Source organism: Canis lupus, chromosome 25, assembly GCF_011100685.1.
Source record: "Canis lupus familiaris isolate Mischka breed German Shepherd chromosome 25, alternate assembly UU_Cfam_GSD_1.0, whole genome shotgun sequence".
Classification (NCBI taxonomy): Eukaryota; Metazoa; Chordata; class Mammalia; order Carnivora; family Canidae; genus Canis; species Canis lupus.
Window position 1 is genome coordinate 18,356,570 of NC_049246.1, and position 17,393 is coordinate 18,373,962.

General features: G+C 38.9%; 2 protein-coding genes across 2 annotated transcripts in view; both read left to right on the forward strand.

The window, feature by feature from the left end:
* ZMYM5 (zinc finger MYM-type containing 5) overlaps positions 1-12,161 on the forward strand; it is a 77,128-nt gene extending 64,967 nt beyond the window's left edge. The window contains exon 9 of the mRNA XM_038573538.1: positions 12,030-12,161. Coding sequence (XP_038429466.1) covers positions 12,030-12,049 — 20 coding nt within the window. The 3' untranslated portion in view covers positions 12,050-12,161. The remainder of the gene's footprint in view (positions 1-12,029) is intronic.
* Positions 3,623-17,393, forward strand: part of PSPC1 (paraspeckle component 1) — a 74,401-nt gene continuing 60,630 nt past the window's right edge. Inside the window, exons 1-2 of the mRNA XM_038573543.1 lie at positions 3,623-4,174; positions 12,030-12,331. Of these exons, the coding sequence (XP_038429471.1) occupies positions 3,809-4,174; positions 12,030-12,331 (668 nt within the window). The 5' untranslated portion in view covers positions 3,623-3,808. The remainder of the gene's footprint in view (positions 4,175-12,029; positions 12,332-17,393) is intronic.

Below are 17,393 nucleotides of genomic sequence, written 5' to 3' on the forward strand. Positions count from 1 at the left end.
TTGATAATGGGGAAGACCACATATGTTGGAGCAGGGAGTATATGGGAAATCTCTATAGCTTCCTCTTAATTTTGCTGTGAATCCAAAACTGCACTAAAAAATAAAATCTAAAAGTAACAACAATATCTCCCTTAAGAGATTGTTTTGAAGATCAATGAATTAATAAGTGAAATGCAATTAGAATAATGCTTGGCAGGTTTTGCTTTGTCACGACCAGGAGTGGGGTGCTACTGACATCTAGTTATGCACGACCGGTAGAAGCCGGTCATGCTGCTAAACATCCTCTCACAACAAATAGTTATTTGGCCCAAAATGCAAATAGTGTTGAGGCTTAGATAATCTCTTCTAATGCTTTTGACGCACCTTGATGTGGATGTTCTAACCCAGGGAATGAATGTAGCTGAGGAAGAGAGGACTTAGAGCTGTAGCTTGCCAATATCCTGAAGATTCTTTTTTAAAATAATTCTTTTTTAAGATTTTATTTATTTATTCATGATAGTCACAGAGAGAGAGAGAGGCAGAGACACAGGCAGAGGGAGAAGCAGGCTCCATGCAGGGAGCCCGATGTGGGATTCGATCCGGAGTCTCCAGGATCGCGCCCTGGGCCAAAGGCAGGTGCCAAACCACTGCGCCACCCAGGGATCCCTATCCTGAAGATTCTTAAGGAAGATATAATGACTGAGGAATGGCCAAGGAGGTGTAAAAGCTCCAGGAGAATATGATAGTACAGAAGACACAATGGTGTTTCTAGAAGGTAGGAGAAAAGTGAGCAGTAATAATGATAACATTCAGGGTATCAGAATATTTTCCAAAGATTATGCTGTAATTCATTTACTGTGCTCAATAACTCTGTTAAATAGGTATTGTTCCCAAATGATACATGGTGACACTCAGGCATGAATCTAGTGTCAAATGCTGCTGAAAAGTTTAAGATTTGACAGGTAGGGATGCCTGGGTGGCTCAGCGGTTGAGCATCTGCCTTTGGCCCAGGGTGTGATCCTGGAGCCCTGGGATCAGGTCCTGCGTTGGGCTCCCTGGGGGAAGCCTGCTTCTCCCTCTGCCTGTGTCTCTGCCTCTCTCTCTGTGTCTCTCGTGAATAAATAAATAAGATCCTTTAAAAAAAAAAAAAAAGATTTGACAAGTAAAGTAGAAGCCGTCACGCTTTGTGTCAAAAGAGGTTTCAGAGAGATGGAATGTGGGTATAGATATCTGATTAATGTAATTTGAGATATCAGATGATGAGCAAATGGAGACAGAAAATATAATCCTTCTGCTTTTTCTTTCTGGAAGAGAAATAGCAAAAGGACAACATTCGTCTAGGAAGGCTTGTTTTCTTTCCTTTTTTTTTTTTTTTAAGTGAAAGTTGTATCAGCAGTTTGTTTTGTTTTGCAGATGAATATAGTTGAATACAGATCAAGTGACTGACCACTTGGGACGGTGACTAGATAACTGCTGAAGCAAAGTGCTTGGAATAAAGATGTTATCCAGTGGGTTGGCCTTAGAGGGCATCATTGGTAATTCATTCCTATAACAGGAGGGAAGGCTACATATTAAATTGGGTTAGTTGATTGGTGCTGATCAAGTGAGGCAATTTTATTCTGTCTTTTTCTTCAATGAAGTTAATAAAAATGGACAATATCAGCTATGAATGAAGTACGGAGGAGTATTGGTTTGAGCACAGAGAAAATAGTTTGAAATTATTAGGTGAAAAAAATAAATAGGGACTAAGGTACTACCTCACATTTCTGGTTATAAGTTTAGAGTGGTGAGAAAGTTATTACAGGGAAGAAGGGAGAGTAAAGAAGTGGTAGAGCTGGAGATGGAGCATAAGTTCATGTTTATGTTGGCATGAGCTTTTTGGAGCTGAGATTTTTGCCAAGGAGAGGGCAAATGTTCTCCAGCTTGCAAGGGATCATGGAGAATGTCTGTGTTTCATCCTCAAGTCCAGTGACACATAAGATGTAGGAAAATGTCCAATTCCAGGGAGGGCTGGGAAAGCAATCTTCAGAGGAAAACCATGTTCTAGTTAAAGCACAAAGGTGAAGATGTTTGGAGGAAAAATTAAAGATAAGGGATTTTGCTGATGACAGTGAGTTTCCAAGCACTCAATAGAAGGCTTTGGAGCAACTGAGAAAGGGGTGAGGAATTGGTCAGACTCAGGAATTTACAGAGCTATATGGGGATTAGAGTCTGGGTGATTAGAATTTGGATGATAACTAAGGTAAATAGGGATTAGTCTTGATGGTATTTTATTTTATTTTTTTGGATAGTTTAAAAATTTATAAGGCATAATTTACACAGTAACACTGGCCCTTTTAGTGCACAGTTAACCAATTTTTGACAAATGCATATAATTGTGTAGCCACCATTTCATCCCAGATATAGTTTCATCATTCCAAAAATCCCTGTGTCCCTGTGTAGTCAACCGCTCCTCCCATCTCTCATGCCCCACTCCCAGCTCCTGGCGACCACTGATCTGTGTTCTGTAGTGCATTCCTTTTTATTGCTGAGCATATTCTATAATATGAATGTACCACTGTTTACCTATCACTAGTTTGATATTTGGATTTTTTCCAGTTTTTGTTGATTACAAATAAAGCCCCTGTAAACATTTGCATATAGGTTTTTGGGTGAACACAAGTATTCATTTCACTTGGATAATTAGGAGGGGGATTGCTCTTAAGTCAGCATATGTTTAGGGTTGTGAGAAACTACTGAAATGTTTTTCAGAGACTTTTTTTTTTTTTACACTCGTTGAAGAGTGCCTGTCCATATCTCAGGAGAGGTACTGGGCAGAACTGGGTAGTTCGTCAGATGCTGTATGGCTCACAAATCTTAAAAATATTTGCAATCTGGCCCTTTACAGAAAATGTTTGTTGACCATTGTTATAGAGTATGGTCCATAGGAGTTAAGAATTTCATAAGCAATTTCATGGATCCTTCTCTGAGATGAATAATCAGCAGCACAATTACAGTATACAATGGGATAATCTTTTTTAAAAAATATTTATTCATGAGAAACACAGGGAGAGAGGCAGAGGGAGAAGCAGGCTCCACGCAGGGAGCCCTCTATGGGATCGGATCCCACAGGATCATGCCCTGTGTCAAAGGCAGACACTCAACCCCTGAGCTACCCAGGAGTCCCTAGAATAGAATAGTCTTCTCAGTAAATATACTAAAAACCTTGCTGTTGAACCGGGCAGAAATAAATGTTTATACGTGTTTCAGTTACTGGGAAATATCTTTTTATTCAGTGCGATGCATAGAATCTGCAAGTTCTCAATTTTTCCATAGTCACTGAAAATTGAGCTGGATATTTAAAAAGAATATGGATATTCCCCAAATCATTGTATTTTCACACCCGCTGCAAACATACAATTTTTCTTCCAAGTGCAATTCAACAGTCTAACTGTGGAGCTAATTGAACAGCTAATTGAGGACGACGGGCAACCGCATTTCACAGGAGCCTAAGACAGGCCTTGGCTCGGCGGCCCGCGTCCGGCGGTGCTCTGCGCCCGCCCGGTGGCATGCCGTTGGCGCCAACAGTGCGCAGGCGCTTTGGCCTCGGCGCCGGCCTTTGCGGAGGGGCGGGGCCTGCAGTCGGCGTCTCCTCCTGGAACTGCGGCTGGCGGCAGCGCCATTTTGAACGTGCAGCTCCCGCAGCCGCTAGCGCGATCGTAAGGGCGGCCGCTGGGCGAACCAGCCGTAGTCTCGGACTTCGTCCGTCCGTGGCTCTCGTCTGTAGGTATATACAGAGACACGGCTGTAGCTCTAGAGTTGTGTCTGCTACCTGAGGTGAACCCCCAAGATGATGTTAAGAGGAAACCTGAAGCAAGTGCGCATTGAGAAAAACCCGGCCCGCCTCCGAGCTCTGGAGTCCGCGGCGGGCGAGAGCGAGCCGGCGGCCGCCATGGCGCTGGCGCTGGCGGGGGAGCCGGCGCCGCCCGCCCCCGGGCCCCCGGAGGACCACCCTGACGAGGAGATGGGGTTCACCATCGACATCAAGAGCTTCCTCAAGCCGGGCGAAAAGACGTACACGCAGCGCTGCCGCCTGTTCGTGGGGAACCTGCCCACAGACATCACGGAGGAGGATTTCAAGAGGCTGTTCGAGCGCTACGGCGAGCCCAGCGAGGTTTTCATCAACCGGGACCGCGGCTTCGGCTTCATCCGCCTGGTGAGCGTGGGGCCTGGCCGCGGGCGCGGGCCCCCAGGGGAGGAGGGGACGGCGGTGCGCGGAGGGGGCGCCGCGGGCGAGGGGAGGGACCCCAGGAGCCCGGGGGAAGGGAGGCCATGCGCGGTGGGGGCGCCGGGGGCGAGGGGAGGGACCGTAAGGGCGCAGGGGAGGCTGTGCGCCGCCGGGGCTCCGCGGGCTGCCGTCTGCCGTTTTCAGCCGCTTCGGAGCAGGCTGCGGCCTGGGCTGGGGCACCGCGGCGCCTCCCGCCCTCTCCTTCCCGCCGCTCTGGCCGTCTTCCCCCAGAGCGGCGTGTGGCCTGGTGTTTGCGGTGAGCGGACTCAGTTTCCCGCCGCTCCGCGCGCCCGGCCTCGCTCGCACGGCGCGGCCCAAGGCACGGGTAACCCGGCCTGGGGGTTCTAGTCGTTTGCCCCTGACGGGTCAGGGGTGGGGCTGCAGCGTTCTGCGGGGAGACTGCTTCCAGGCAGAATTGTGTTGTAAAGGAAATGAATTCGATCGGAATTTGGAACGGAAACTTCGGTTTTACCGGAAATTTCATTGGGCATGGAGGACCAACCAGCGGACTCGCTTCTTAAAAATTTTCCAAATCATCTTGGTTTCATTCAACCAGACTTGCATGCGTTTGACAATAAACGGTGTTTACCGCCTCAGCGCAGCCTAGTTCTTAAACTGCAGTATTGGAACGGTATGGAATTCTTAGGTATCTAACGGAAGGTGCTCTCGTGATCTAACGTTCCGGTTATTTCCACATTTGGAGGGGGGAATGAATGCTATACTATTTTATATTTTACGTGGACATTTTACTTTTTTTTTAGTCTGTCTTAAAATTTTGTTTTCCAATAACATGGAAATATTATGCCCCTCTTAAAAAAAATTGAAACAGTGAGGGTTTACTCTTAAAGGATACAACATACATTTTATTCCGTTTTCTTATGTGCTTTGTGGGGAATTCCATCAGTGTCCGTTACATACAGCTTTATCGTAATTCGTTATTTAAATGCTGTATTTTTTTCCAACAAAATATTTTTACACAAGTGCTTTTTTGTGTGTGTGTTGCCTTTCTATTTCTAATTTGGCCCTCAAGTTTTATGTGCATAGCATTTGTGGAAGCTTTCTTACCGGAGTTTAGCATTCGTGCATTCTTTTTTTTTTTTTTTTTTTTTTGAGTTTAGCATTCGTATTTGGGTTCTCTTTATGAATGACCAGGGCAAAATTTCAATATGTAGACAGAATTGATTGTAATTTAATGACATTGTATTTTTGAGGGAGAACATTTGAACATTTAAAATCTAAATGGCTTCAAGAGAAGAGTAAATCTTCGTAGAGTATTAATAAGACCTAGATGTTTCCTTAAAATTGAAGTTAAGTAGTCAGTGTGTTTTGAACATAAAATTATAAATATCTTTTGGACATTATAGAAACCATTTGTCATTTGGTAAAATTATTTTAATATAATTCCAGCGCTATCTTAAAGGAAGTTAGGTTTCTACAATGAAGTATTTCAGAGAATTTTTAGTAAATTTTCCAAAAAGATGTTCTCTAACATTTTCATAGTCTTTAGCCTCTGTCACCATGTTGGTCTGTTCTAAGGTTGACATTCTGGAGGAAGAATGGTAGGACTTCATTTCATTTTGGAAGCCTAATACTTAAAAGATAAGGCAATAGTGAACATTTTGACATGGAAAGTCTTTTTCCTTCTATCTTTAAAGCTACTAATAATCCCTTTTTTCCCATTAGTTTATTAGCCTTGTCCAGTAGAACTTTCCGCAGGGCTGGAAATGCTATGCATATGTTCTGTCCAATGTAGTAGCTACTAGCCCAGCCCTTATATGACTACTGAGCACTTGAAATGTAGCAACTGTGCCTGAGGATTTAACCTTTAAGTTTTATTTATTTTAATTTTTATTTTTTATTTTTATTTTTTTTAAAATTTTTTTTTTTAATTTTATTTATTTATGATAGTCACATAGAGAGAGAGAGAGAGGCAGAGACATAGGCAGAGGGAGAAGCAGGCTCCATGCACCGGGAGCCTGACGTGGGATTCGATCCGGGGTCTCCAGGATCGCGCCCTGGGCCAAAGGCAGGCGCCAAACCACTGCGCCACCCAGGGATCCCAGTTTTATTTATTTTTAAATTTAAATAGTCACATGTGGCTGGTGGCTACTATGTTTAACAGTGCAGCTCATTGTTTTTAGTTTTTTTATTTAAAGTCTATGGGATTATGAAATGGGGAGGTGAGAAGGACTGGACTACTCTTGTCTGTTGCTTTGGGATATGCTCCTCCAAGCCTATCATGCTGTATTTTTTGCATAGTAATGTTAAAAATATGTCAATGGGAAATTCGAATTAGCTTACAGGATTTGACCTTATAGATAACTTTCCTGTTTAAGCTGAGCTCTGTGATTAACAGGTACATACCCAAGCTTTAAATATTTCTGAACTAATACATATCTTTTTCTACTTAGGAAAATCATATAGTGTATACTTGATATGAATGTAAGTAATGGTGAAGTGGCCCTAAAATAATGGTGTAATTTTGTTTGATTTATATTTTTAGAAGTATTTTTTGCCTTTTCAGGGATTAATCTTTACAATTAAATTTTATTACACTGGTGGTTGTAGTTTTCCAGTTAATTGATGAAGTGAGACAACATTTTGGAGATGGTATAGGGTCGTCATCGCTGTATGTAACGGTGAGGAAAAAGAATTTAAGTGGCATTTCCTCATAAGGTCCTAATCTGTATTGTGAACCCACAGTACATTATTTTGGATACATTTTGTGGAATCTTAGACCCAAAAGCTTCTTTTTAGGTTTTGTCTGGTTACTGTCATTAAATTGGTTAAATTAACTGAGAAGTTGTAGTGTATTTTTTTTTTTTTTTTTAATTAAGTAACCTCTACACCCACTAAGGGCCCTGAAGTGACTACCCTGAGATCAAGAGTGGAAGGCTTCTCAGACTGAGCCAGCCTGGAGTCCTAGTGGTGCGTTTTAAAGCTAGCTTAATATAGTTAAAACTGATAATAGTTTGACCTGAACTCTGTTTCTCCTTTTTTCTTTTCCTCTTTTAGCTTTAGTAAACCAGACTTCTGGAGTGATAATTCACAAAAGTGTGGTTCTTTTCCATCAGATTCAGATAATCTCCTTAGTGTAAGCAGGCCACTTAATATTATTTTTCCTACCATTCATGCTGCAATGCTGACCCAATACCATCTCAAAAATTGCTGAGAATTTGTTAGAAATGCAAATTCTAAGACCCTACTCTAGATTAAATCTGTTGAATCAGAAATTGTAGGGTTGGGACCCAACGGTCTTGGGTTTTAATTAGCCCTCCATGTTATTCTTATGCTTGCTAAGGTTTGAGAACCACTGTTATAATTAAAGAGTTAAAAATCAACCTAATTTACATTAATTTAGTCATTGGGGACTAAACCCTCTTCCCTTATGTTTTTGGTTTTAATTATGAAGTGCTGTGTGCTTCTTACAGAGTGTTAAATATTAGAGATGGTGTTGTAGAATATTATTAGTGGGTCTGTCCAGCATGTAATTTCAAGTACTCTTTAAGTTCAGGGAAGTTCTCTTACTACAGTTTTAATTCTAGTGAAAGGTTGTCCCATAACATATTAAATGTAATCAGATTAGTGTTAAACTTTATGTGATTTTTCCATATCAAATTGTATTATACACATTCTATTGTGATTTAAGGTTTTTATTTACTATCTCTTTGACCTCTTCTCATATCATTAGATTGAGTTTTAATGACCATATTGTATTTCACAGTATGAATGGACTGCTAGTTACCCAGTCAACTTCTGTTGATTGACTTGAAGGCTATTTCCATTTTACATCAGTGATTTTCCTTTTACTAATTAATTTAGCACTCTTGCAGGGGTGAATTTTAACCACTAGCGAACAATGAGAAAAGATCAGGTGCTTTGGAAAGAGCCCTTGGAGATCCTGATTCGAGTGGTCTCTCTTTTGGGGTAGTCCCTTAGTTTCTTTCTTTTAAGTAAAAGCCTATGGTTTTACATTTTGTGTAGAGTGATACAGGAACACTACCTGGGAGGAGGGATTTATGGAGTATTGGTAGAGATTATAAATTCAGTATAGATCTGAGGCAGGTTACTTCAACCTATCTAGCCTATTTCCCCAGATATGGAGTGAGAATAATAACTTTATAAGAGTTATTATTATTTTTTATATAAGAGTTATTATTTATAATATAATCATTATTTATAATAACAACTCTTTATAATCTCATTTTATAAGATTGTTGATGAGGATAATGGAAGCTAATGCCTGTGTATGTGTATATATACATATACATTTATTTTTTATTTTTAAGTAATCTCTCCTCCTAGTGTGGGGCTCAAATTCACAACCGCAAGATCAAGAGTCACATGCTCTACCAACTGAACCAGCCAGGCACCCCACTACTCTTCAGTTTTAGAAAGTCCTCTCTGGGTTCTCTTTATCTTTCTACCCCTAAACATTTTATTATGAAAAATTTCAGATATATAGTAATGAAGATCCATAGGTCCACCATCTAGATTCTGTAATTAAGTTTTGTTATATGTGTTTTTTTCACTTATTTATTCATCTCTCTCTGCCATCAGTTTTGGACTTTTTATTTTTTTTTATTTTATTTTTATTTTTTATTTATTTTTTTAAAGCATGTGACTTTTTAAAATTAATTAATTAATCAATTTATTTATTTTTATGATAGTCACACAGAGAGAGAGAGAGAGAGACAGAGACACAGGCAGAGGGAGAAGCAGGCTCCACGCACTGGGAGCCCGACGTGGGATTCGATCCCGGGTCTCCAGGATCGCGCCCCGGGCCAAAGGCAGGCGCCAAACCGCTGCGCCACCCAGGGATCCCAATTTTTATTTATTTATGATAGTCACAGAGAGAGAGAGAGAGAGAGAGAGAGAGAGGCAGAGACACAGGCAGAGGGAGAAGCAGGATCCATGCACCGGAGCCCGACGTGGGATTCGATCCCGGGTCTGCAGGATCGCGCCCTGGGCCAAAGGCAGGTGCCAAACCGCTGGGCCACCCAGGGATCCCCCTAGTTCTGGACTTTTTAAACACTCTAGCATGCTTATCGTTAACTAGAGTCCACCAGTATTAATTTTTGAGGTATTTGAAATCTACATACAGTGAAATGCGCAGATTTTAAGTGTTGGTGATTTTAGATAAATGACATTTAATTCAAACTCCTATCAAGTAATAGAATATTATCATCACCCCGTGAAATTTCCTCATGCCCCTTCCCATTCCCAGTTATACCCAACAGCATTTTATTTTATTTTATTTTTATTTTTTTTTATTTTGTTTTTTAAAGATTTATTTATTTATTTATTCATGAGAAACACAGAGAGAGGGAGAGAGAGAGGCAGAGACACAGGCAGAGGAAGAAGCAGGCTCCATGCAAGGAGCCTGATGTAAGACTCGATCCCGGGTCTCCAGGATCACACCCGGGGCTGCAGGCGGCGCTAAACCGCTGCGCCACCGGGGCTGCCCCCCCAACAGCATTTTAATTCAAGACTCTATTCCTAAAATCTGCCTCTTAGAGTTGTTGGATTATGTGACTTCTTAGATACAAAGTACCTATCCCTTGTTAGATATTTATTAAATGTTTTCTGGTATTATTTAAATAAGAGTAATTAAAAATTTTAAAGTACTTTATTTTTCAGATTTTATTTTATTTTTTTTAAGGATTTTATTTATTTGAGAGAGTGAGACAGAGAGAGCATGAGTGGGGAGGGTCAGAGGGAGAAGCAGACTCCCTGCTGAGCAGGGAGCCCAATGTGGGGTTTGATCCAGGGACTTCCAAGATCATGACCAGGTGCCTGACCAACTGAGCCACCCAGGCACCTAAAGATATTTTATTTTATTTTATTTTATTTTATTTATTTTATTTTATTTTATTTTATTTTATTTTATTTTATTTATTTTATTTTATTTATTTTATTTTATTTTATTTTATTTTATTTATTTTATTTTATTATTTTATTTTATTTTTTTATTTTATTATATTTATTTTAGTTATTTAATTTAATTAATTTATTTTATATTTTATTTTATATTTTATTTTATATTTTATTTTATTTAAGATTTTATTTTTAAGATTTTATTTTATTTATTTATTTTTAAGATTTTTATTTATTTATGATAGAGAGAGAGAGGCAGAGACACAGGCAGAGGGAGAAGCAGGCTCCATGCACCAGGAGCCCGACGTGGGATTCGATCCCGGGTCTCCAGGATCGCACCCTGGGCCAAAGGCAGGCGCCAAACTGCTGCGCCACCCAGGGATCCCTAAGATTTTATTTTTAAGTAAGCTCTACGCCCAAGATGGGGCTTGAACATTATAACCCTGAGATCAGTAGCCACACGCTCTACTGACAGCCAGTCAGGCGCCCCAAGAGTAATTTTTAAAGGTAGCCATTTTGAAAATCTGTAAAAACATTCATTTATCTTTGTAAAAGTAGTTCTGTAGAAAGATTCTTGCATACATACAATAATTTAAAGCTGTCATGAATATTTTAGGGATTGAATAAGGATCTATTGTGAGGTCAAGACTTTTTTCATAAGATAGTATATTCTCTTACAAACATAAAATCTCTTTCAGTTCTCTCTGAGGAGTTCTTAGAACACAAAGAAAAAGAACATACTTATATTAAACTTAACAGTTTGTTGATTATGCTTAGATGTCCATATTCTATATGAACTTTGAATTCTTCAAGAAGGAAGTTCCTTTGAGGTTTCAGCAGTGAATGTATTTTCGAGTTTACAAATGCATGTGCAGTTGATTCTGACTATAATGGAGAGAACTTTTATAGCCCATCAATGTACGTGTTTGCTTCTCTAAATATAATGGAGAAATGTGTAGCCCTTGAAAGTATCTCAGGAGAAGTGGTTAACATTTGATGATTTTCATAGATAATATAAAAAAGAAATAAAAAGGAAAGGAGATTTTTCTGGCATTGGAGAGGTGGGATGTTTTATTAAAATATAAATATCAAAAACGGAGTGTATGGGAAATTAATTCTGTTTTCTTTCTATCTATCTATCTATCTATCTATCTATCTATCTATCTATCTATCTATCTATCTCTCTACGATAGTCACACAGAGAGAGAGAGAGAGGCAGAGACACAGGCAGAGGGAGAAGCAGGCTCCATGCACCGGGAGCCCGATGTAGGATTCGATCCCGGGTCTCCAGGATCGCGCCCTGGGCCAAAGGCAGGCGCTAAACCGTTGCGCCACCCAGGGATCCCTTAATTCTGTTTTCAATAATAGCTTCCAGTAACTGGTGCTTGGTCTCAAAAAGTAATTATGATTTTCTTTTAATATGTATAGGAGATTTAAAAAAATACTTCAAATATTTAACAGCTGGTAATTTAGGAGTACATAATCTTTTAGTAATGACTTAGGACACTGGGTTTGGGACTTCTTACTTAAAATATTTAAACATACTTTTTTTTTTTTTTAAAGATTTATTTATTCATTCAGAGAGAGCGAAGAGAGAGGCAGAGACACAGGTGGAGGGAGAAGCAGGCTGCGTGCAGGAAGCCCGATATGGGACTCGATCCTGGGTTTCCAGGATCACACCCCAGGCTGCAGGCGGCGCCAAAGCGCTGTGCCACTGGGGCTGCCCTAAACATACTTATTTTTGAATGATTAATACAATGCATGTGTTACCAAATTGAATGACACAAAGACAAAGTGACCCTATCAGCCAATTCCAAAAGCTACCCAGCTCCTCTCACTAGAAACCACTTTTAAAAATTATTTGTGTTACTGTTGTCTTTAAAAAGTGATTTTTCCTCCTAAAAAGGAATCCAGGACACTGGCTGAAATTGCAAAAGCAGAACTGGATGGCACCATTTTGAAGAGCAGACCTCTCCGAATTCGTTTTGCTACACATGGAGCAGCACTAACTGTCAAGAACCTTTCGCCGGTTGTTTCCAATGAGCTTCTGGAGCAAGCATTTTCCCAGTTTGGCCCTGTAGAGAAAGCCGTTGTGGTTGTGGATGACCGTGGTAGAGCTACAGGAAAAGGTTTTGTAGAATTTGCAGCGAAACCTCCTGCACGAAAGGCTCTGGAAAGATGTGGTGATGGGGCGTTCTTGCTAACAACGTAAGTTTTAAACATCTCATCATCCTTCTGTGCAGTTACAAATGGCCTTCTCTCTGTTCTGAACTTCTTTCTTGTACAGATCATACTGTCTTGGCATATGGTAAGTAGGTGTTAAATAAATATTCACTGGATTTAAATAAGGAATTTTTGTGTATCTCGAGAAGTTGGGAGTCCTACTTCTGACTTAATGTATTGATTCATATTTGGATCTTAAATGTTTTGTATTAAGATTTTCATTCAGCTGATTGAATGTCTATTATATGCAAAGAAAAATTTTATATTTAAATAATGGATGAATGACATTTTAATCAACTTTTTAAATGCATAATTTTCATAAATTAAAATGCACCCAATTTTATTTTTTTATTTTTTTATTTTATTTTTTTATTATTTTTTTAATAAAATAATTTTTTATTGGTGTTCAATTTACCAACATACAGAATAACATCCAGTGCTCATCCCGTCAAGTGTCCCCCTCAGTGCCCATCACCCACTCACCCCCACCCCCCGCCCTCCTCCCCTTCCACCACCCCTAGTTCGTTTCCCAGAGTTAGGAGTCAAGTCTCCCTTTCTGATATTTCCCACACATTTGAACCCAATTTTAAATGTAAAATTCAGTGAATGTACTTATGTAACCTATAATCACAATCAAATAGATAACATTTTCATCATCCAGACAAGTTCTTTTATGCTCTTTTGCAGTTATACTCCATCCCTTAATCCCTGTCCTAGACAGCTATTGATCTTTCTGTACTCCTATAAATTAGTTTGTTTTTTTTATTTTACGTAAATGAAACTGTATGTTTCATTCTTTTGTGTTTGGTTTCTTTTGCTTAGCATAATGTTTGAGATTTCATCTATACCATTGTGTATTTTGTTTATTTTTATGGTTGGGTTTTATTCCATCATATGAACATAATCATAGTTTGCCCAGTGCCCTAAGGGTGGGTGACTGTTCAAGTTGCTTCCAGCTATTGGTTATTGTGAATAAAGCTACCAGAACATTTGTGTATAAGCTTGTGAACACTCTGTCTTCATGTGGCTTGGGTAAATGGCGGAATTTTCAACTTTATAAGAAACTGCAAAATTGTTTTCCAAAATGGTTGTACCATTTTACATTCCTACTAGCAGCGAGCGGGAGAGTCTGGTTTAGTTACTCCATACCTTCACCAACACTTGATATTTTTGTTTTTTGGATATTCTAGTGGGTATAGGAGTGTCTCATGGTGAATTTCTTCTTTTTAAGATTTTATTTATTCATAAGACACAGAGAAAGAGAGGCAGAGACATAGGCAGAGGGAGAAGGAGGCTCCATGCTGGAAGCCCAATGTGTGGGACTTGATCCCGGGACTCCGGGATCACACCCTGAGCCAAAGGCAGACCACTCAACCGCTGAGTCACCCAGGCGTCCCTCATGGTGAATTTAAATTTTATTTTTATAACTACTAGTGATTAGCATCTTTTCATGTGCTATTTGGCTATTTTTATATCTTTTTTGAAATGTCTTTTAAAATTTTTTGCCTATTTTTAATTGAGTGGTTTGCCTTACTTAAAACATCTGAGTACGTATCTATTTTATGATGATTTTCCCAGTCTGCTGCTTGCTTTTTAATTTTCTTAATAGTGTTCTTCAGAAAGCAGAAGTGAAGTATAATTTATGAATTTTTTTCTTCTATGATTTGTGCTTTTTGAATCCTTATATGAAGTATTTGCCTGTCCTTTTTTTTTTTTTTTTTTGTATTTGCCTGTCCTAAGTAGCAAGGCTTTTCTTGTGCTCTTGAGACATTTTATAGCTTTATTTATACTGTGATCCATTTTGAGTATGATGTGAGGTAACAGTTCATTTTTTTCCATACAGCTATCTATTTGTTTCAGCACCAGCAATTGAAAAGATTATTATTTCTCCTCTTTTACCTTTATCAAAAACCTGAGGGGGAAATCTGCATTCTTTTGTTTCATTTATCAGCGTATCTATTACACCAATACTTTTTAAAAAAGCTTTTATTTTTTTTAGATTTTATTTATTAGAGAGTGCAAGAGCACTTGTGCAAGCATGAGCCAGGGGGAGGGGTGGAGGAGAAAGGGTGAAGCAGGGAGCCTGATGTGGGCTCTGGTCTCCATCCCAGGTGCGGATCATGACCTGAGCTGAAGGCAGACACTTAACTGACTGAGCTCACCCCGGCACCCCTTAAAAATTTCATTTTATTTCATTTTATTTTATTTTATTTTATTTTATTTTATTTTATTTTATTTTATTTTATTTATTTTATTTTATTTTATTTATTTTATTTTATTTTATTTTATTTTATTTATTTAATTTTATTTATTTTTATTTATTCATTTTTTTTTTTTTAATTTTTATTTATTTGTGATAGTCACAGAGAGAGAGAGAGAGAGAATGAGGCAGAGACACAGGCAGAGACAGAAGCAGGCTCCATGCACCAGGAGCCCGACGTGGGATTCGATCCCGGGTCTCCAGGATCGCGCCCTGGGCCAAAGGCAGGCGCCAAACCGCTGCGCCACCCAGGGATCCCTATTTATTCATTTTTTTAAAAGATTTTATTTATTCATTCATGAGAGACACAGAGAGATAGAGAGAGAGGCAAAGACACAGGCAGAGGGAGAAGCACGCATCACTCAGAGAGCCTGACGTGGGACTCGATCCAGGGTCTCCATGATCACGCCTTGGGCTGCAGGCGGTGCCAAACCGCTGCGCCACCGGGGCTGCCCAAAGATTTTATTTTTAAGTAAACTCTGCACCCCAATGTTGGGCTTAAATTACAACACTGAGATCAAGATTGCATGCTCTACTGACTGAGTTAGTAGGTGGTGCCAGCCACACCAATACTGTACTTTTAAAACTATTTCATGCTAAAGTTTGTAATTAAGTAGTGTCACCTAACTTTTCTTTTTTCAAAATTGTTCTAGGTACTGTTTTGTATATCCTTCCTTACTTTATTCCCCAATTTGAGTATAGTTAATGTACAATGTTACATTAGTTTCAGATTATCTTTACTGATTTTGAAATCAACTTGTCAATTTAAAAAAAATTCTGCTGGGCTTTTGATTGAAATTGCATTGGGTATACAGGTCATTCTGGGAAATATTGACATCCTCATAATTTCTTCCAGTCCATGAATGTGGTGTGTCTGTCCATTTACTTAAAAATATTTATAAGTAATTATAATAATTATAGATTTGTCATATTAACATGCCTTTCATTTTGCCCATGACAAAGTTTTTTTTTTTTTTTTTTTAAGATGTTATTTATTCATTGGAGGCACAGAAAGAGAGGCAGGCAGAGACAGAGGCAGAAGGAGAAGCAGGCTTCATGTAGAGTTCAGTGTGGGACTCTATCCCGGGGACTGCGGGATCACACCCTGAGCTGAAGGCAGATGCTCAACCGCTGAGCCACTCAGGCGTCCCGAAGTTCTTGATGTTCGTATCTTTAGTCTTTCCGCTGGATTTGTGTGAAAATTCCTTAGTTCATTATTGTATTGATTCCTTTTATCTCTGTTAGTGATAAAGTGTGCCCGCTTACTGTTTTATTGGTTGGGATCATTTTAAATATTTAAGTATTTTAGAGTTTGGGGAACTGGATACAAAGATACAAAGACAATATAGAACACCTATTGGCCCCACAGCTTAGTTTAGTGATTGTAAAGCATTTTTCAGTTTTGCTTTGGACTGTTAAGCTAAAGCTGTAATTCATGTTACATCTGTTTTACGGCACTGCCAATTTGTTCTTCAGATTTCTTGGTTTTGTTCTCTATGCTAAGAGAATGCTTGCTGTCCACATCACAGGCCTTGTTATATTTTATTCACCTTTTGCTAAGATGTTAACTTCTTAGAGAAGTAGTTTTATCTTCATATAGTCATTACCTCTGCAGCATCACTGATACTCTACTCTCCCAGTTTATTTTTTGTCATAGCATTTACTGTTTTAATTTGTATGTCTTTCTCTGCAGTAGGATGTAAGTTCCTTGAGGGTAGGGACTTTGTCTTGTTCAGCACTATAATCCTAGCACCTGTATTTTTTTTTTAATTAAATTAAATTTTAATTTCAGTATAGTTAACATGCAGTGTTATATTAGTTTCATGTGTGCAGTATAGTCATTCAACAATTTTGTATATTAGTATTCATTAAGATAAGTGTACTTTTATTTTAATCCCCTTCACCTATTTCACCCATTTCTGCTCCCCATCTCCACCTCTCCTTTGGTAACCATCTGTTTTGTTCTCTGTAGTTAGAGTCTGTTTTTTGGTTTCTTTTTTTCCTTTGTTTTGTTTCTTAAATTCCACATATGAGTGAAAGCATATGGTATTTGTCTTTCTCTGACTTATTTTGCTTAGCATTATACTCTCCTAGCACTTACATTCTGGTAATTCCTGACCACAAAGTAAGCTAATAATTATTTAGTGAAGGAAGGAGGGAACTAAAGCAATAGGCAAGGCATGTAAGTAGTATTTTTTCCACTGCAGGCTTTGATTACTTGGTAAATTTTTAAAGTTACAGCTAGGCTCTGGGAAGTATTTAACCATTTCTTACAGGTAGCTTTTGGAATAACTTAAAAACAGTTTTGAGGGAATGGGCAAGGTGTTGAACATTGTATTATCTGTCATTTCATTATCATGACCATAATCATAAGCATGTTGGATTTTTACAACAATACTGGCTACTACTACATTTTTCAGATGAGAAAACTGGCCTAGAGATGTTAAGTAATTTGTGTAAGATTGCACAAATAATAAGTGGTGGATTTTAGTCTGGTGCTGCATCTCTTGCCTTTTATATTGTGATACAGGTGGAGTTTTTTGTAGACTATCCTTGCTTAGGAATTTGTTATTATTTAAACCTCCTAATGAAACTCAGGATGCTCTTTTCCCTGTTTGTTTGAATAATTAGTATTAGGTGAAATGTAACTTCCTGGAAAGGAATTTCCTCAATGCCTTTTCGAAAGTGGGCTCCTGTTAATTCTGACAGTACTGCGTTTTTCCTTTTTAGCTCTTAAAATGATGATTTGTTTACTCCTTTTTTGTTTATTTTGGTCTTTTAGAACAC